Source organism: Marmota marmota, unplaced genomic scaffold, assembly GCF_001458135.2.
Source record: "Marmota marmota marmota unplaced genomic scaffold, marMar, whole genome shotgun sequence".
Classification (NCBI taxonomy): domain Eukaryota; kingdom Metazoa; phylum Chordata; class Mammalia; order Rodentia; family Sciuridae; genus Marmota; species Marmota marmota.
Window position 1 is genome coordinate 35,770,182 of NW_025999842.1, and position 20,090 is coordinate 35,790,271.

Genomic DNA, 20,090 nt, shown 5'->3' on the forward strand with positions numbered 1-20,090 from the left:
GGCTGGCCTTGTGATCCCAACTGGGTTACAGGCATACATCACTGCACCTGACTTATTATTAAAGCTTTTAAAGGAAGGAAAATAATTCAAAATTTAAATCAATGCTCTATGCACTATGTGCTTCTACACAATATGCCTCTCTCTAGTGTAATATTCATTTAAGTCTCAACAATTTTGTGCTTACTGACAACTGCCCAAGAGCCCAGGGAATTTAGTTGTCACTTTAAACTTTACAACCAAGCTTACAACCTTTACCCCAGACTTGCTTCCTTTCTGGATTTACCTTCTTTTCTGTATTAGCATCAGTGCTCCAATCATTTTTCTTCACTCAAAACTTGGATTTTTTTTCCTCTTTTCTTTCTCTATATAACCAGCCCAAGCTTGAGACTTGATTTTGTCTGTGAATTTCCCATTTTTCTTTCCTTTCCTCCCCACCTTGCCCACTCCCAGTCCTGCTGCTTTTCCAATAAAATTCTCTCTCCTTTCTAGTTCCTAGAGTATTATCCAACCAATTGATCATTTTTTTTTTCTAATACCCTGTCCTTATCTCCCTATTGAGAAAATTCTGTAGGTCTTTATTGCCTACCATGTAACTTTCACAACTACTTCTTTAGATCTCAAGATTTCATGGTAGTTTTATCTTAGCTGTCTCTCCAATATTTTCTCCTGGCATTCCATTAGAACCAACTCTGCTTCCCCCACCCAGGAGCTGCCAAGAACCTTGTTCAAGTTTCTGGATAATGGGTGAATCTTTGTCCAAGTTTCTAGATAATGGGTGAATCCTTTTCCTCAGCTTTGGCTCCTGAGTTCAGATAGATTCTGGAGTTGTATAGCTGTTTTGACTATTTGACCTGTTTACCCTTTGGGCTAGAAGCCTCAGCAAGAAGGAAGTGGAATAGTGGAAAACTCCAAATGGGACCTCCTCTAGCTAGGGAAGAGGCAGGGCGGAATGAGATTCTTTGGGTCCTTCAGATTCCCAGTTATGGCTTCTTTGTGGCAGATCTTTGCATGGAGAGACCTTCTTGCATTACCTTAAAGAGATCCTTCTTCAACAGATTTCTGCTTTCCCTCACTCCTGCTGAGGTCAGAAATTCTTCCTCTGTTTTTGTGAAACCACACTAGCCGCAGGCTTTTTGTAATCTGGATGTTTGCAGCCCAGTGGGTTGTACATGTCATTAGATATTTGTGCGATTAACTTGATCACTAATCAATTGGAACAACTTGTTGGTTAATTGATGGACTTCCTTATTCAGAAAGTCTTAAAATAATTCTTGTTTTAGTGAAATACTAATAATTCACTGAAACAGAGTCTGTCTTGCTTTTTTCTTCTTTGTCCCCTTAGGCATTTTGTTTGATCCCTTGGTAGAGAGTGCATGGCATGTAAAATTAGTTATTCAAATGCATGACTATCATCCATTTTACTCAAGTCCATGGGGTAGCTTATGCTATTTTTGGGTCTCCAAAGTCAACGTGTGTCTAGAATGTGGCAAGTAGATTCTTGATATTTTCTAAGGATACATACTGAGTCTATCAGGAACATTCAAACCTGTGATTGTCATTAAATAAAACATAAATATGAAATGCCCAGTAGGCTCACTCTCCAGCTAAGTGACTTGCACCTAAACCAAGTCCTCTCGGTGTAAGCCTGGGATTCTACCAGGGGCATCACATATATATAATATTTCATTTATCAGCACAAGTGTCTGAGATGAGTAACTTTTTTTTCCTGCTTCAAATTATTTTATGACGTTGGTTTTTGGAGTGTTTTAACAAATGAGTCAATGTCAAGGGCCTACTGGACAAATTCAGATGGGTAGATATGTGATAAGAAAAAAAAATAGCTTTCCATTCTAATACACTGTATGAAGCATTTTGATCATCAGTGTTCAGAAGACTAAACTGGGAAGCAAGAAATGAAATAACCTAAAATGATAAATACTGTTTAATAATTCAATCTTCATTGATTAGCTTTTTCTTCTCTCAGAAAAATAAAGGAATAAAATCGTCATAAATAAATTCTGTCAGTTCTCAGAATTAATTGCATTTATGTCTTTTATCTTTTTTTCTTTACCAGGTGATGGCTGTGGGCACATAGTGACCTATCAGGACAGTGGAACAATGACATCTAAGAATTATCCAGGAACTTACCCCAATCACACTGTTTGCGAAAAGACTATCACAGTCCCAAAAGGGAAGAGGCTAATTCTGAGGTTGGGAGATTTGGACATCGAATCCCAGACCTGTGCTTCTGACTATCTTCTCTTCACCAGTTCTTCAGATCAGTATGGTAAGAAAACAGACTTGGTGTTCTGTGAGCATGGAACATTTGGGGAGAAGGGAATATAATGTGCTAATTAATATTACAGCCTGGGAAGATAGAAAGAGAAACTTGCTTTTAGTAAACTCTTGGGATAAGTTAGTTGGATGTATTTGCTCATAAGCTCAAACAACAGTGGACATCCAATGAAGAGATGTGTATCTCAGAAGCTTCATTTGAGTTTCAGTCTTGCTGGAAAGAGAATTGGAGATGTGTGACATTTGGCTAAAATGTCTACAGTTCATTCATTCATTTTACCAATGTTTATCAAATAGTGACCATGTGTTTCAGACACTGTAAAGAAATGTAATGTAGCAGTTAAAAAATAAAGTTCTTCTCATGAAGCTTATACTTGCAGCTAAAGGAAGGAAGGAAGGAAATAAATAAAAGCATCTATAATATGACAGGTGGAGAGAAAGAAAAACAGGGAGTAAGAAAAATAAGGCATCCTATGGTGATGTTGAGTCTGTCTGTTCTACATCAGAAGGCATGGTCACGAAGGTCACTCCAATAAGAGGACATTTGAGCAGAGTTTTGAATGAAGTGAAGGAATGAACTCCACAGGAGTTTTCTGGGAAAGGGAACAGAAAGTGCAAAAGATACTTTCCTAAGTAACTGTTGAAATTTAGCTTTTTGTGCTTCCAGATGTGTTGTAAGTGTATCAGAGTGTGAAATCACAAGTAACAGCAACCCTTTAATCCTAAGCTCCAGAAGGTGGTTTGGAGTTAGACAACTGGAAAACAAAGACAAAATTCTATATATAGGTTCTTCTGCATTTAGGAATTTTTTTAAAATTCTGTATTCGTTCAACTCCAATCTGTCACCCATTAGCTCTACAGGTAGTTTCTCAAACACACTCAACTGTTCATCTATCTTCATCCTTTTTCCCAGTAGTTTCCTTGTTCTTAGTGCCTCCCTCACAGTCTAGAAACCCAGTCCAGCCCCAAGACAACTCAGAAGTCCAAACTTGTCTAGCCCACAAAGGTATAAACATCTAAGTTTTTTTTTTTAATCTTTTGGAATATTATTCCCATTTTAATGATGGTTGAATTATTCTGACAGAGTCAAGGTGGTGGTTTCATACAATTGGTTGTAACTTTTTAACTGGTGTTTGGCACAAATGTGAAAAATGACACTTGTGGGAATGTTGAAGTCCCCTGGAGACAATGATAATTCAGTAACCTCTGATAATCTAAAGTGAACTGGCTCAGGGAGGCACTTGCCAGGGAATTCCTTAGCCAGGGATTCCCTTCAGATGCCAAGGAGGGAGGGAGTGTCAGAGCTTCAGTGTAAAATATGAGACAGCTGCCGCAGGACCAAACATGACTTTCCTACACTGGCCTCTTTGGAGAAGCATCTCCTTGCCTGGAAAATAAATGAGCAGGTAATTCCACCTGCTGACAGAGCAGTGGAGGCTCATCCCTGTTGCCTTGGTGAGGTGGCAGCAGTACAGAGGGGAGCAAATCCTTCCAAAGCAGGACTTGGAAAATAAATGCAGCTTCCCACACCAGGAAGTTTCTCCATCAACTTTGAGGTGTATTCCCAAATATACAAAAAGGAGGAAAAGAATGAGATTAACTACTTCTGTAGTTACATAGGTGAGCTTGGCTTCAGGGTGCTGCACTCCGCATTTCTAGATTCTTGAGTTTTCAAGACACACTTTTCACTAGGAATTGCAATTCATTTGTAGCAGTAAAGCCAAGTAAATTTTTTATTTCTCTTTAAAGTTTTTCTGTATAAAGTTATATTTGTCTTTTAAAAACAGAGTATATGATCAAGGAAATAAATATACTCAGTCCCTATTATGCTGCTTGGCACACACTTGACCCTTTTATATATCTTCTAGAATCCCCCACATCCATCCTCAGGTAAATATTATTAACTTCTTTCTACAGATAAACTGAGGCACAAAGAGATTAGGTAACATGCCCAGGACCATATGGCTAGCTAGCTAAACTAAAGGCTAAAAGAAAGATTGATTTCTTTGTCTTTGTGGCTCTAAGACATTGCTCCCATCTCCCAGTTCTACCACCCAAAGAAAGCCATTGAATTATTACCTTCCAAGGTAGGCCAGCCCATTATTAAGTTATGTAGCAATTTTGCCTAAATCACAAGGAGGAAGTAATTTTCTTAGTTGGGAGTGTTCTTAAGATAAAATGTTTAGTGGTACTCAGAATTCTCTCTTTTGTGGCTATTTTTAAGGTTTTCTTTTACCAAAAACACTAACCAGACATCTATTTTAACTGAGTTAAATAGTCCCTTGGTCAGTTTGAATTGCCCTAAGGAATGCAGAAGGGGGTGGAAGCAGAAGTGCTTTGTCTTTCTGTGGGTCCTGTGTGGCAGCTGCCCAGCTCCCTGGGAGGGTAGGATGGTAGAAGGATGGGAGGCACCTCTACATTGGAGAGGGAGGGTTTCACAGGATCAGCATGACTGCAGATGTCTGGCCCTGTGGCCAGCACGGGATCCCAGACATCCATAGCTGTATAGCCTGGGCCAGCAGTGGAGGGGATGCCCCCTGAGTTATAGCAGTACATTCTGGAATAGCCTCTCAAATTTTGATATATGGCAGCTCTAACAGTTGTGTATATAGGGCTGAGCAGCTGATTAATTTTAGTTTATCCAGCTCGATAATTTTCATTAACCAACTAATTGTTAAAACCCACTGCCAAGGTATTTTAAGACTCATAGCTGTCAGAATTTTGAATGTAGAGTTAATGTTTTGAAAAAGAATAATGTTTTCTGGCATTAGTGTTTATGAGCTCCGCCAAGAGTGGACATACTTGGAATGTGATTACATTAATCATTGTGAATATGCTGCAGCTGTACAGTTTTATCATTGTGCAGTTAATTTTTAAAAGCTCATCCCCATGTCAATATTGTTTTAAAATGTTTGTTTCATATACTTTGGGCATTTTTAAGATCCACATTCTTGGTAACAAAATGAACTGTAAATAAGTGTCAACAGCCACAACAGCTTTCACAGTGCACTTGATTTCATCAGTGTTAAAAGGTCTGATACAGGGCTAGATGATAATATTACTCTCTTTGTTATGTATATTACAACTGTAGCTTATCTTTCAGGTTCCAGTATCCGTAGAAAGCATATATTTTTTATGAATATTTTAGTTGTAGTTGACATAATACCTTCATTTTATTTATTTATTATGTGGTGCTGAGGATTGAACCCAGCGCCTCCCACATGCTAGGTGAGTGTTCTACCACTGAGCCACAAACCCAGCCCAAGAATGTATTTTTATGTCTATGGCTGAGTGAAGAAACTGTCTCTTCAAAATACCCTTGAAACACTCAAAAGACAGAAAAATTTATAATGTTAAATGTATCAACTTCATTTTAGAAAATATGTTAAGATTTTTATAGAAAAAACAAGTTATTGAGATATTATAAACATTAATTTCACTTTTCAATAAAAATTAATTTCACATTTCAATAAAAATTTAATTTCTGTGTCTCCATTTCCTCTTCTTTGGATAAGTTTTTTCAAGATTGTGTGTGCTATTATCTTAGCCAAAAAAAGTCTTTAAGAAGTATTATACTTTGCTTAGTAAACATTGTCTTTCCTAGTACCAAGGGAACTGTAGATTTTTATTTAAGAGACCAAACTAACTGAGATTTTCTTCAAAAGAAACACTAATGTCCCTTTTTTAGTCTAGGATCCAATTCAGGATTACAAAGCATTTATTTGCCATGCTTCTCAGTTTAACTGAGATTTCCTTCAAAAGAAACACTAATGTCCCTTTTTTGGTCTAGGATTCAATTCAGGATTACAAAGCATTTATTTGCCATGCTTCTCAGTCTCCTTTAATCTAGAATAGTTACTCAGTCTGTCTTTATCTTTTGTATGGTTTAAAGAGTGCTGACCAGTTAGTTTATAGAGTATCTATCAATTTAGGTTTGTTTGATGTGCCCTTATGGTTAAATTCAGATGATACATTCTGGCTAGCATAATATTATAACAATTTCCAATTTCCATTGAAAATTGTGAGGTCATAGATCCCTGCCCCACAAAATAAGAACTAAATCTGCATTAAATTTTCTTGTTTTCCTTTTCACTATCTTGTCAGGTGGACTCTTTTTGCACATTCAAAAATTGTATTGATTTTAGGTTCTGTCAAGCTCAAACATCTTCCTGAGTGGTTGTTTCTTTGTTCTTCAAATAGATCATTATGAGACTTCAACAGGACTCATTTATAAGGTGATTCTTTGTTTTTGGAACATAATTTTGGGAAACAAGTTTACCTTCTATTTGGACATGTAAAATAACAGAAACTTGATTAAGGTAGTAAATCTGTTCTAAGACTGAATACACTTACTTTTAAAGGTGGAGTTTGAAATTTCAAACAAGTAACCTTTAGTTAAGTAGCCTTTCTTTTAATCCCCAACACCACCGCCAATGGCAGGTATTCCCTGAGCCAGAACTAGCTCTGTATATGGATATTCTCCATTTATCTTTGTGAAATGAGCAGAAAACACCTATTCATTAAGACTATTCATTACGACTATTCATTAAGTATGATTAGCCTGGCTTTTTAAGTTTTTTTTCACTGATAATACCAGGTCACATCTCTATATCTACAGGTTGAGCTTCCCTACTCCAAAATTCTGATATCCAAAATGCTCTAAAATGTAAAACTTGTTAAGCACTCATGACATTCAAAAAGTTGGATTTTAGAGCACTTTGGATTTCAAAACATGTTGGCTTTGGGTTTTTAGTTAAGGAAGTTCAGCTGGTAAAATTTTGGCAAATATTCCAAAATTCAAAAGCTTCAGGATCTGAAACACTCCTGGTCAGAGCATTTCAGATAAAGGGCACTAAACCTGTATTTCTTTATGAACAATCCTCCTGGTTTTCCTCTCTCCTCTTGCCAGTCTCCATTTCATCTAAGGTTATCTTGTTAAATATTGTGGTAATAATTCTTCGTTTCCAAAATTGTCAATTGTGCTTCTCTGGCTAAAGGAACTCTCTAGCATGATATCAAGACACTTCTTTCTCTCTTCTGTACTGTCCTTTCCAGCCTCATCTCTAAAACTGTTAACTTCGTGCCTCTTCCTAAATATATCTTACAGTTTCCTGTCCCGATATGTTTTTGCATTTGTTGATGTTTTTGCTCTCATGAGCTCTTTTTCTTCCTTCTCCTGCTTTTCCTGCTCCTTCTAACACACACACACACACACACACACACACACACACACATATTTCAAGTTCCAAAATCTAGGGCTCCCTGCCCTAGAAACTTCTCAAATGTCTGGCAATTTCAATCACTATCTTCTTTGCCAATAACCTTTTCTAAACTTTCAGCAGAGTACCCATTTTCAGTTGAGATAATTATTTTGTCTTCTCTACCAGATATGGGGTTCCCTGAACCACAAAGTACCTTTTATTCATCCTTTTATTATCGCTTAATGCTTAGCATAGCCCTACAATTGCAGATGCTCAATCAACATCAGGTTGTATGTAGTTTGATTTTGACAAACATAATATAAAAGTCTGGATTTTTAGAAAAGATGTATTTATTCACACTGTAAGAAGACTCACAGTAAGATCTCTCTATCTATAGACATCTCTTCTGCATTAAAGGACCCAAATGTCCATAAAGTTTTAGGTCTACATTTATTATATGGAAAAACTTTGAAATCGTGTAGAAGGTGCCTGTGACTGAGCACTCAACCATGTGGTCAGTACCTTAGAGTTCCTGACTTATTTCACCCTCACAGTATCCCTGTGAGACAGGTCCTGTTACTAACCACTGTACACAAGGAAACTGAAGCTTAAAGAGGTCAAGAAATATGCTTAGATCACTTAGCAAGATACAAGTGCTCATTTGGCTCCAAAAAATCCACTCTTAAGCACCACACTGTCTGATCCCTTGGTTTGTGCTTTAGAAGACCCCTATTACAGTTCTTATTTATCACTTGCTGGAAGAAAGGGAAACTTCTCCAGGCCTCTCCACAGGTGTATCCTGAAAATAAGATGGGATTATGAGAAATCACTCACAGAATACTGGTATAAATTTAAAACTTAAAAAAAATGCTTTTTAGTTAAAATACTTAGAGGAGGCAGGTTGGCCAGGGAGATGAGGAATTGCTTCACTACAGGATCCTACGTGCAGTCAGTTACATTAATCATGTTCTGCTAAATGATTTGCACTGTAGGAAAATCAGGAAGTTCAAGAATTGTTCTCTTGCATTTCCTATACCTCCACCTCCAACCTCAATTTTTTAACCATTGTCAGTGACTTAGAAGTACAATGATGTGAAGTCAACTGTTGATGTTCGCACTAAAAAAAGAAAGAAATGGGGAAAGCAGGAAGCAATAGTAAGAGTTTTGACTCATAATCATAATATTTCTCTGATTATTTTTAGAATGATATATATCTGACATACTGCAATGAGATCTAATTGTAATGTCTCTTGATTTTTTAAAAGCCCAAAGAGGGGAAACAATACATCAGAAGCCTCTATTTTATAAGTAGTTTATGTCTCTTAGACGTATTATTGATTAGAATTATGAGTTTTAAAGATAAAACAAAACTTCAAAGAAATTTTCAACATATTAAAGGTCAAATCAGCTAGAATGTTCCTCTCTAAATATTTCATTAACATGATCATATGTGTCCAGAAGAAAGAGCTTTTCCTTCCTCCCAAATACTTCCCAAGACAAACTGTGTCAGTAACTGTCATCTTTTGGGGGACAGCAATAAGCTCCAGTGCTAAGGCACTATTGACCTGGGTCCCTGAACCCCAAAGAAAGTTGCACCTTTGTCTAGGAACCCGCCTGTTCATTTGTCATCTGTCACTGATTTTTGTCTGGGAACCAGAGACCAAAACTCTCTAGGGATACCACTTATATTGTTACGTGACTATGGTTTTAATGGCACAGTCTAGGAATATCCCTTTTTAATGCTAATTTCTCTCCTTTTCAAAGAAAATGGCCCTGAAAATTCTGTAATTTTGCACAATGACTCTACTACAATTAGCAAGCAAGGACAAACCCTGCTCTTGGACTGCATTGAAAAAGCAAATGGAAAATGGACACAAATCTAATGTGTTTGCAGCTTCAGCATTTCTGGAAGTTGTTTTATCAGCATGCCTCAAAGCCAGGCCAAGCCCAGAGCCACTTCTCTGGCAGCTGAGGGTGTGCCATGTAGCTGCCTCTGCCAGCGATACTCCCAGGCAAGGCCACTGAAGTCCACCAGGCACGTTCTTAGCTATTATGAAAAATCCATGTGTACTTCAGAAGGAGCTTTGTAAGACTGACCAGGGGTTTTAGGAGGCTGCTTTGTTCTTGTTCCTCTTAATTTATGACAACCCCCTCAGGAGTTAGGTATTTGACTTAGTGTTTCTGTTTCTTACCACTGACAGTGTGGTTATGGAGGGAGTGAGGTTTCTTTGTCTTTTTCTAATGATGTCATAGCACTTTAAAAAACATGTCTCTTTCACAGATGAAACAATAACATAGTTTCATCAATTTCAAGATCAAAACCACACATGGACCTGAATGAATAGCCTGGAACAGTTTTTAATCAAACTCCCATTGCTTCCTAATGCCCAGAGACTTGGGCAGACAGTTCATGGAAAATGCAGAAATGCTATAAATTGCTTCAGAGATTGTCAGAGAATCAAGAGGATTCTGGCCTTGGCAAGGAACAGGCAATTTATTCTTCCTTGTAGGACAGCTCTCTTTATTCATGGATGGAAAGATAAAGGGTTTTCCTCTCAGCTGCTAAGGGAACAGTAGCCCCAAACAGGGGATGTGCGGAGAGGAATGGGGCTACTGGGCTCAAAAGAAGGCAGCTCCTAGGGTTCTTGGCCCTTTATTCCTTTTGTCCAAGGAATCAGTCCATTGTCTACTAGGTCTTGGTCTCTCATGTCTGATGCCAAATGCCACAAAATGTGGTTGCATTTGGTATCACTGACAGTTCTTCCCACAATCCAGGGCTGCCAGTTACATTCCACAAAAGGTAAAAGTTAGATGGCAAGTCCCAGTGTAGTGTGGCCCTGCTGGTTGTAAAGCAAACATCCCTGGAAAGTGCCAGTCTTCTTTTTAGAGGGAACTATAAAAAGCTGGAGTCCATTCTCGCTTTGAATTGAGACAGGTTTGCAAATCCAGTAACGCTGCTTGGGCTAGAAAATATAACCATGGTCAAAATGAGAAATCACTAAGCTTTCATTTCCATTTAAGTTTATCCTTGTAAATGTTTACATACAGGTGTGAACCCTTCTTAAAAGTCAAGACAGAGCATAACAGTGAAGAGACCTGTCTCTACTGTCACTTAGCAGTAGAGATAGATTCTGAGAAATGCCCTGTTGGGCAATTTTGTCATTGTTCAAACATCAGACTATCGTCATGCAAACCTAGATGGGACAGATCAATCACTTTACATGGTCCTTGATGCAACCCATGATGTGGCAAGCATGAGACGTATGAAGCTGCTGCTGATGTCATGTGGCTTACCCTTTAACTGTAAACCTTTTTTTTATATATGAATAGAAGGACTACACTCCAAAATAATGATAAAAATATAAATAGATAAACCAGTACTCTAATTATTTAACATTAGCAAGCATATGTACTGCACATGCTTGTATGCTCTGTACTTTTATACAATTAGTAGCCTAGGAAGTTAGTGTTACCATGTTGTGCTGACATAACAATGGCCACAGTGACACAAGGCAATAGGAATCCCAGCTCCATTACTATTGTATGGGACCACCAAAATGAAAATAGTCTGTCGTTGACCAGAATATTTTTATGCAGTAGATGACTTTACATCCTTTGGGCAGGAGTGGGCTGAGAAAGGCTTTCATAAGAAAAGATACCATCTGGTGAAAACAGAGAACATGGTTTAGGACAGACCAGGGCCTTTCAGTGGTTTCCCATGAATTATTTTTCTCTCTCACAGTCAGTCCCATTTTTTCTGTTTTCATCTCTTTTCCCTTTTAATGCTAGGAATGTAGTTACTGATGTCTCGTCTCTAAGGAATCTGCATCTGTCAAGCCTTGAGATGGGATAATTTGGATGTTTTGCTACAGGCCACCCTGTAGCTGGGGCTCCCTCCTATGCCCATGCCAAGATCATTCCCTCCTGCTGTTGTGATGGTGGCAATTGTGAGGAAACCATGAAAATGACTCTTGATCATGACATTTACACAAAGAGGGTGTATTCCACTCCCTCTAGGATTCAGTTACATTTTTGCAGCACGTTTTTGGTAGATGTGAGAGGGATTGGTGTCTGGGGCATAAGGGTAATTACAGGAGAGTGTGTTTACCTTTTCTTTCTTTGAACTTCTTCCAGAAGTATTTACATGCCCATCATAACTTTGGGAGGATAAAACCAAATTAGAGTTTTACTGTATTACTGTATTTACTGTATTTTTGAGTCTAGGGAATCATATATATTACACAACTTAGTGTGATAACATACACTTATTTGTGTAAAATGAATACAAGTTTGCAATCTTTCCTTTCAACTTTTCCATAAAAATCTAAACAAAACAAAAACAAAAAAGCAAACATTCCCATTGATAATCAAGTCAAATACATCAATGTAACTCAATTTAATCTTGTAAAAATGCTTGTCATTTGGTCTGGGGCTGGGGTTCAATGGTAGAGCGCTCGCCTGGCACACTTCAAGCACTGGGTTCGATCCTCAGCATCATATTAAAAAGAAAATAAAGGTATTGTGTCCACCTACAACAACAACAAAAAAATACATTAAAAAAATTTTAAATGCTTGTCATTCAACCTCATTATATTAAAATAGATTTAGTCTCTATTGCTTATCTACAATATTTATGAGCAATATTAAAATGTAAAACATAAAAATCTATATTATCCATTACACTATTTTTTTTCTTCTCTATTGTTTTCTTCTTGATTTTTCTGTGTTTTTATTTTTTTGGTACCAGGGATTGAACCCAAAGCGCTTAAACACTGAGCAACATCCCTAGCCCTTTATTTATTTATTTGTTTATTTGTTTGTTTGTTTATTTAGAGGCAGGATCTCACTAGGTTGCTTACAGCCTCACTAAGTTGCTGAGGCTGGCTTTGAACCTATGATTCTCCTGCCTCAACCTCTCAAGTCTTTGGGATTACAGGTGTGTATCACCACCTCTGGCTTTCCATGTTGTTTTAAAGTGACAAAATTAAAAATATTTTATTATCCTTTTATTTGGGTTTGGCTTTCATATACTGTTGTAAATAGAAGACCATTTGGATCAATTCAATCCAAACGATATTCGACAAACTGCACCTGCCAGGTGCAATCTGTTGGAGCCAAATGGATGGATATAAAACTTCCTTGCTCCCTGGAATGCAATCTAAAGAGAAAATAGGCATTATTTGTTTGTTCGTTTTTAATTTGTTCATTTATTTATTTAATAAGCATTTATATTGATCTCACTATGTTCTAGGTATACTATTTTAAGTAATTTGCAGCATTTAGTCTTTAATTATATGTGATGAAGTTTCTAAAGAAGGACATGGTCATTTTTTATTTGGAATTAACTATGACTCAATAATAAGGAACAGCAGAGATGCAGGGCATGCAGGTAAGCACCCAGCATGCTTATTCTGTCACATCTCCAGAATGTGAACCCTGGACAGGATAGGAGAGAGATCAAATCCTTCATAGCTAGAGAGAAAGGATTAGTTGATTCATGATCTCCTGGATGTTAAACAGTTCAGTCCCTTTGTTGGTTGTGGTTTGTGTAACACAGTTTTATTCACACTGAGTGGAAGTGGTCATTTTTCTTCCTTTCCTTCTCTTTCATTAACTTGCTCATTGTTCTTGTTTTGAGAGAAGTTCATGAAGAATACCTCTCTTCCAAATTTGCATCCTAATCCCTATTTCATAGAGATTATTTTACCTACCTGACTTTTAAGGTGACACTTGCAAGCTAAACTTTTATTTGAATAGTCTTAAGAAAGGTTTTTGTTGTTGTTGTTGTTTGTTTTTTAAGCTCCAAATGTAATTTTGCTCTTGTAAAAGTTCATTGAGATTCTTATTGCTTTTCAAGCATTTTTTTTAAACTACATAATTTATACTATGGTATTACAAGACTTTGGAAATTTTTCTGCTTTTTGTAAACCTATTGTATCCATCAACATACACTGTATGGTTTAAGCAGAAGTTTCTATAAGACAGAGACAAACATGAACATTGTAAGATGAGTAAGATTTTCATCATGCATTGGGCAGTCTTCATTCTGGAATCTCAGAATTTATGAGTTTCTTTGAGCAAATTTAGAACAACCCTAGAATATCTTTCTTGTGATAATATTTTCTTTATTACCTAATGCATCTGTGTTTATTAGTCTTCTGTTTCCAAAATCAAAACCTATCCAGGTTGTTCATGATTAACTAACAACAGCCTGTTGCTTATTAAGGGTAAGCCACTTTACCCCTTAGCCTAGTATTCCTATTAAGTTCACAACTCAGTCACAAATTATCAATCTCCAGGTCAAACAAAATTCCAGAGGGGTAAGGATTAGAATTTTACCTATGTGTTATGTAATAAATTTGACCCTTTAGGGAAGAAATAACACAAGCAATTTTTTCAGTTGGTGTAAATTTTGAAATGTGCCACAAGTATGCTTTGTTTTAGGTCCATATTGTGGAAGAATGCCTGTTCCGAGAGAACTCTTGCTGAATACAAGTGAAGTAACTGTCCGTTTTGAGAGTGGATCCCACATTTCTGGTCGAGGTTTCTTGCTGACCTATGCCAGCAGCGACCATCCAGGTATAGCATAAGAATCAACACAAATCTGTAAATGCTATCTAAGACTTCCTCTCAGTACTTATCACCTTCTCTGGGCAGAATTGTGATCTGAAGTGCACAATTAAGATGTGAGGGAAGAGAAGAAAACTGTCTTCATAAGTAGAGGTGGTTAGATTTGAATGGAATCATTATGTCATAAATGGATCCGTTGACCTATGTGGCCTAAGGTGGATCTCATTTTTTCTAAAAGGCTTGGGTGATACTTCTTCAGGGCTCCCCTCCTGGCCCCGCTAAGGCCTGGTCTTCTCTGAGTTCTCCCCTAGCTTCCTTTCCTCAGGGGACAAGCCTTTGAACTGGTGACCCCATCTCTACCCTCAACATACCCTAGTGCACCAGCACAGGAGACACCCACAATTTAAGTAGTATGCAGAAGGTGCTGTCACATGGTGTCTTAACCTTGGAGCTAATCTTGAGTGAAAGAGAAGGGAAAGGAAACAAAGTGAGGAGAGGGAAAAGTGTCTCCTCCTGTCCTGGCTCCTTGAACTCCAGAGTAATTACTATGCAGCCCACTTCACACCCTCCCAGGGTCACAGAGGTGCCCAAAAGTTCTGCCCTCAGTCCCCTCTGGCAGAAATATTTTGGGAAAGGGATGTGCTGTTCATTTCTTTCACAGCTAACTAGATCTGATGGGCCACATGGCCAGTGTTCACTGTATCTTGCTTCCTATGATTCTTGAAAAGGTTTATGAAAAATAAAAAAACTATTATAGCAAGAGTGGAATATTTAGGGCATTGAAGTAAGTTTATCTGAATTTGTTGAGATCCACATAGTATCTCTGGCTGTGGTGGTATCTCTAATACCAGCTACTTAGGAGCCTGAGGCAGGAGAATCATAAGTTCAAGGCCAGGCTGGGCAACTTACTGAGACCCTTCAGGTCTGGAGGTATAACTCAGTAATAAGAGTGTCCATGGGTTCATTTACTTGTATCAGAAAGGGGAAAAAAAATAGTGATTCATAGTATTTTAGCTTCCCAATTGCTGAATATTAGTTTAGTTATGTAAATAACACTAGAAAGCATACTCTTTTTTAAGTGCTTGACCCTAAATGATCAAAGCTGATATGCTGTTGGTGTTCTGGGTAAATACCTGCTTTTGTGTCACTGGAGGCCACTGACTAAATTGTTGATAAAATGTTCCTGGGAAACTGTAGGAACCATGCTGGGCTTTTGAAATTCTTTTCCTCCTGTCAGGGGAGTTATGCACAGGATCTGTGTAGGTATGTAGTGGATAATAACTAACTGGTGTTGGTTTTTCTGTTGAAAATAGACTCTCTTATCGTGCACTATATGATAACACTGAAAAACCTTCACGGTGATAGAAAAAAGAAAGGAAAGGAATTGATTTCATACTAGAGATAATGTCCTCAGTTTTTGTTTATTTTTAAACAGGAAAATCCAGATAACTAGATAATGAATAAATGCTTTTTTTAAATTGTCTTTTTTATTTAAAAAGAAATCTTTAGAATATGAGTGCCTTAATTTCCACTTAGTTTACTAACTGCAATTATCTTTATTTATGACAGATTTAATTACGTGTTTGGAACGAGGTAACCACTATTTGAAGACAGAATACAGGTAAATATAGGTGTCCCAACTGCACTTCAGCCATGTTGCTAGACATTGTTTTCTTTAATATGAAATCAGATAAAGTACTGTATTTGTACTTAAACCATTCATGGTTTAACTAATGCTGAATATTTTAAACGATTTTTTTTCTTTTTGGATTGAACCCAGGGGCGCTTAACCACTGAGTCACTTCCCCAGCCCTTTTTTGTACTTTATTTAGAGACAGGGTCTCGCTGAGTTATTTAGGACTTTGTTGAGTTATTAAGGGCTTCGCTAAATTGTTGAGGCTGGCCTTGAACTCTGAAAACCTCCTGACTCAGCCTTCCAAGCCTCTGGGATTACAGGCATGTGCCACCATACCCAACAAAAATAATTTTTTAATACAGCAGAGGTCAGCAAACTTTTTTTTATCAAAGGCCAGATAGTAAATATTTTAGAATACATGGGATGGATTCATACAGCATCTTTTGCTATTGTAGTGAAAAAGCAAACATAGCTTAACATGTAAACAAATAAACATTGCTATGCTCCAAATTTTACCAAAATGAGAAGCAGGCCGAATTTGGCCCACGAGCTATAACTTGCTTATTGTTTTACCAAAGAGCCATAATTGAGTCTAGAGTACACATTTTTCCTGATCAGTATTTGGGAGTGACTTTTGTAATTCTTTCATAGGTGAGTGTTGGTAAGGAGGGCTTTATTTTGTCTTTCCCACTTAAAGAAAAGAAAAAGAATTTAAAAAAAAAAGCTACTGAGAATAAGGAGATGAAAATTATCATTCCCCGCTTTACTTTAACTGGAATGTCTTCTTAATCTCTTTGATACACATTTCCTCCTCTATAGAATAAAATGGTCTTTAGCAGGATTTTCAACCCCAGCACTGGTGATGCTTCAGGTTGACATTGTGTGGGGCTGTCCTGTGCATTGTTGCACCCCTGGCTTCTCCCCTCTACATGCCAACTGTGATATCCAAGATTGTCTCCAGACATTGTTAAAAGTCTTTCATGAGCAAAAGCACCCCCAGCTGAAAACCGCTTGTCTAGAGATCACTGCCCACAAAAACTGTAGTGCTTTAGAGTGTTTCCTTAGTGGCTCTCCCTGCACTTAGCATAGGAATAATTCATGCGATTGTTCCTATAAGGTGTGTTCTTATTTATCCTGAAAATGAGGCACAGAGCAATTAAGTAACTTGCCTAGGCCCACACAGCTACTAAAGTATATCCCAGGGGAGAGGGTTTAACAACCTGTGCTTATAATATCTCAGACATTTGGACATTCTGAATGTGATTATTTTATGTTACAGAACCAACTCCAGGGTTAGTTAATACTGTATAGTAGAGGAAAGGGAAAACCAGAAATGAGTAACAATGCAGTGTTGCCTTGTAGTCTTGCCATTTATCCCACACCCACATACTCCAGCTTCTCTAAGGCTTTGCCAGCCATGCCTTCAAAGTGATAAGGCCTCTGGGCATCCGAGGTCATTTTCTATCCTAGAGATAGGAAAAATACTCAAGGCCACAGGGTGGCAATATGATGCCAGATGGTCTAAGCTGTAGGCCAGCCATTTTGTAGTGGGTTCATATCCCTCATGCATAATTCTGAAATATGAAAAACTTTGAAATCCTTTGCTACTCATTTGGTGACATTAATCTGATTGATGTGACTTTAAATTCATTTGACAGCAAAATTGGATTAGATTCACTCACATAAAGTTATTTAGTCTTTATATATTTTATTTAAAGTTGCTCTTCATGTGTTTGAAACAGAGCTATTACTGTTTTGACTCTACAGGGGTCTCACATTATATGTATCATTAGCACCTTTTAACTTTCCTAATATCCAAAACATTTTAAATGTGGACATGAAGAGAACTGACTCTTAAGAAATTGTGAACCTATAGTAAGATTCCCACTATTTTTGGTTGTTAATTCCTTGATTACTGCTTTAATACCAGTACTCCAAAAGGTTACTGGGAAAGAATTATGAAACATTTATTTGGATAGTTGTGATAATTAGTTGTCATTACAGTACAATTGGCTTAGACAGCAAGGGAAAACTGAAAGGAAATGCAATAAAAACAGCTGTTATTTTGGAATGTGGTCTGGCACACTCTTTTTAAACAAACCAAGTAAACACTGTTAACTGGCATATATAGAAACTAGGGCACATGTCATTCATCTTCAAAGCTATTAATGTTCTCATAAGACTTAGCTTCCTTTTTTAATTTCATAAATGTAAATCACTCTCTCTCATATCCTACTGATATGTTAATTCTTGAAGGAACTAAAGGTGAAAAAACTGAATGAAGAGGGAGTATATGCAGTATTAGGGTCACACAGCTAGCTAGGAGGTAAACATAGCCTGGTCACCCTGTCCATAGCACTAAGACCCTCAGCCACACTATATTTCATAATGTGCTTCTCGAAAGGTTCTTGAAAGATGGCTGTTCAGTAAACCAAACCCTAATTTTAAACATACATAGATGAGTACTACCCATTACAGTAACCACTGGTGACTTGTAGCTATCAAATGCTTGAACTGGGGGCAAGTTCAAATGGAGATGTGCTGACGGTGTAAAATATACCCCAGTTACTGAGAACTAAGTTTAAAAAAATAAAAAGGAAAAAGAAGAAAGAAAGTAAAATATCTTCATTGATAGTTTTTTATGACATGTAAAAATGAACAAATTGGGATATATTATTAATTGTGCCTTTTACATTTTTAATTTGGCTACTAAAATATTTAAATTTGCATATGTAGCTTCCGTTCTGTTTCTATCAGTGCCAGCACAAAGATTGAAGATATTATGGTAAATATAGCATACAGAGTGAAAATTCCTTACAATTTTATTCTCAGAGAGAATTCAGGAGCATTCTTTTTTACCTTATTTTTATTCATAAAAAATAAATTGTCAGGGGCTGGGGTTGTGGCTCAGTGATAGAGTGTTTGCCTAGCATGTGTGAGCCATGGGGTTCAATTCCCCAGCATCACATAAACTAAATAAAATTAAAGGAATTGTGTCCATCTACAACTAAAAATATTTAAATAAATAAATTGTCAGGGGCTGGAGTGGTGGCTCAGTGGTAGAGCACTTGCCTAGCATGTGTGAGGCACTGGGTTGGTTCTCAGCACCATATGTAAATAAATAAAATAAAAGTCCATTGACAACTAAAAAAAAAAAATTTTTTTGTGTGTGGTTCTGGGGATTGAACCCAGGGCCTTGTGCATGCAAGGCAGGCACTCTATCAACTGAGCTATATCTTCAGCCCTATAAACTATTTTTAAAATAAATAAATTATTATACATTTTAAGCATTTGTTATAAAAATGAGATTACATTATATAGATGAAAATTTTCTTTTACCTTAAAAATACTTCTTAGACATCTTAGAATCAAAATGCATTAGGAAAATGCATTGTTTAGTATAGAGTTTATGGTCAATCCTCATATAAAATAAATAATTACTGGGTAAAACTTGCTTTTAGATTAACATTTTACATCAACTTGTTTTCATGAGTCAGGTTTGTGATTTGTCATTAAAGCAAGTATCCCCTTCTATTCTATAAAAGAAAGTACTTTTAAATTTAAGTATAGTATAATATTTCTTCTGTTTCAGTATAATTTAATAAATACAAATTATTTTTCTTTTTCCAGCAAATTCTGCCCAGCTGGTTGTAGAGACATAGCAGGAGACATTTCTGGGAACATAGTAGATGGCTATAGAGATGTGAGTAATTGAGGGTAATGGCAGAGAGGGAAGGAATTAAAAGAAATGTTGGTTGCTTTGTCTAAATTCATTTCAAAGTGAATTAATATATAAAACTCTAAATGGGTGCATGGTTCTCTCTTTTCTGAGACTAAATTAAATAAAACAATAAGTATAAAAACCAAGGTTATCTATGCATGCATTAATTCCTATTTCTAGCATTTCCAATTATGCATATTATAAATGAAATGAAAAACAAAAACTTTTCAACACCAAGAGTTTTGTTAGTCAGATTTCTATTACTATAACAAATATCTGAGATAAATCTACTTAAAAAGAAGATAAGTTTATTTTTAGCTCACAGTTTTGGAGGTTTCAGTCCATGACCAATTGGCCCAGTTGCTTTTGGGCTTATGGAGAGGGCGTGCATCATGGGGGAGTATGTGGTAAGCAAGCTGCTCACCTAATAGCAGCTAAGAAGCAGAGAAGGGAATGGGAAGGGTCCTACAGTTTCCTTTGTGGGGCACACTCCCAGGAGTTTAACTTCTTCCCATTAAGCCCACATTATAAAGTTTATACCACATCCCAGTAGTGCCATGGTCTGGAGATCAAACCTTTAATACATGGTCCTTTGGAGGACATTCCAGATCCAAACACTAGCATCCATTTACTTTTTAAAAGAGGTTGTAGATTTGTATCCTTTTCT

General features: G+C 37.0%; 1 protein-coding gene across 1 annotated transcript in view; it reads left to right on the plus strand.

Moving 5' to 3' along the window:
* Positions 1-2,031: 2,031 nt before the first annotated feature.
* The window catches only part of Dcbld1 (discoidin, CUB and LCCL domain containing 1), a 36,862-nt gene continuing 18,803 nt past the window's right edge, over positions 2,032-20,090 (plus strand). The window contains exons 1-4 of the mRNA XM_015500649.1: positions 2,032-2,287; positions 13,941-14,075; positions 15,636-15,687; positions 19,333-19,405. Of these exons, the coding sequence (XP_015356135.1) occupies positions 2,047-2,287; positions 13,941-14,075; positions 15,636-15,687; positions 19,333-19,405 (501 nt within the window). The 5' untranslated portion in view covers positions 2,032-2,046. The remainder of the gene's footprint in view (positions 2,288-13,940; positions 14,076-15,635; positions 15,688-19,332; positions 19,406-20,090) is intronic.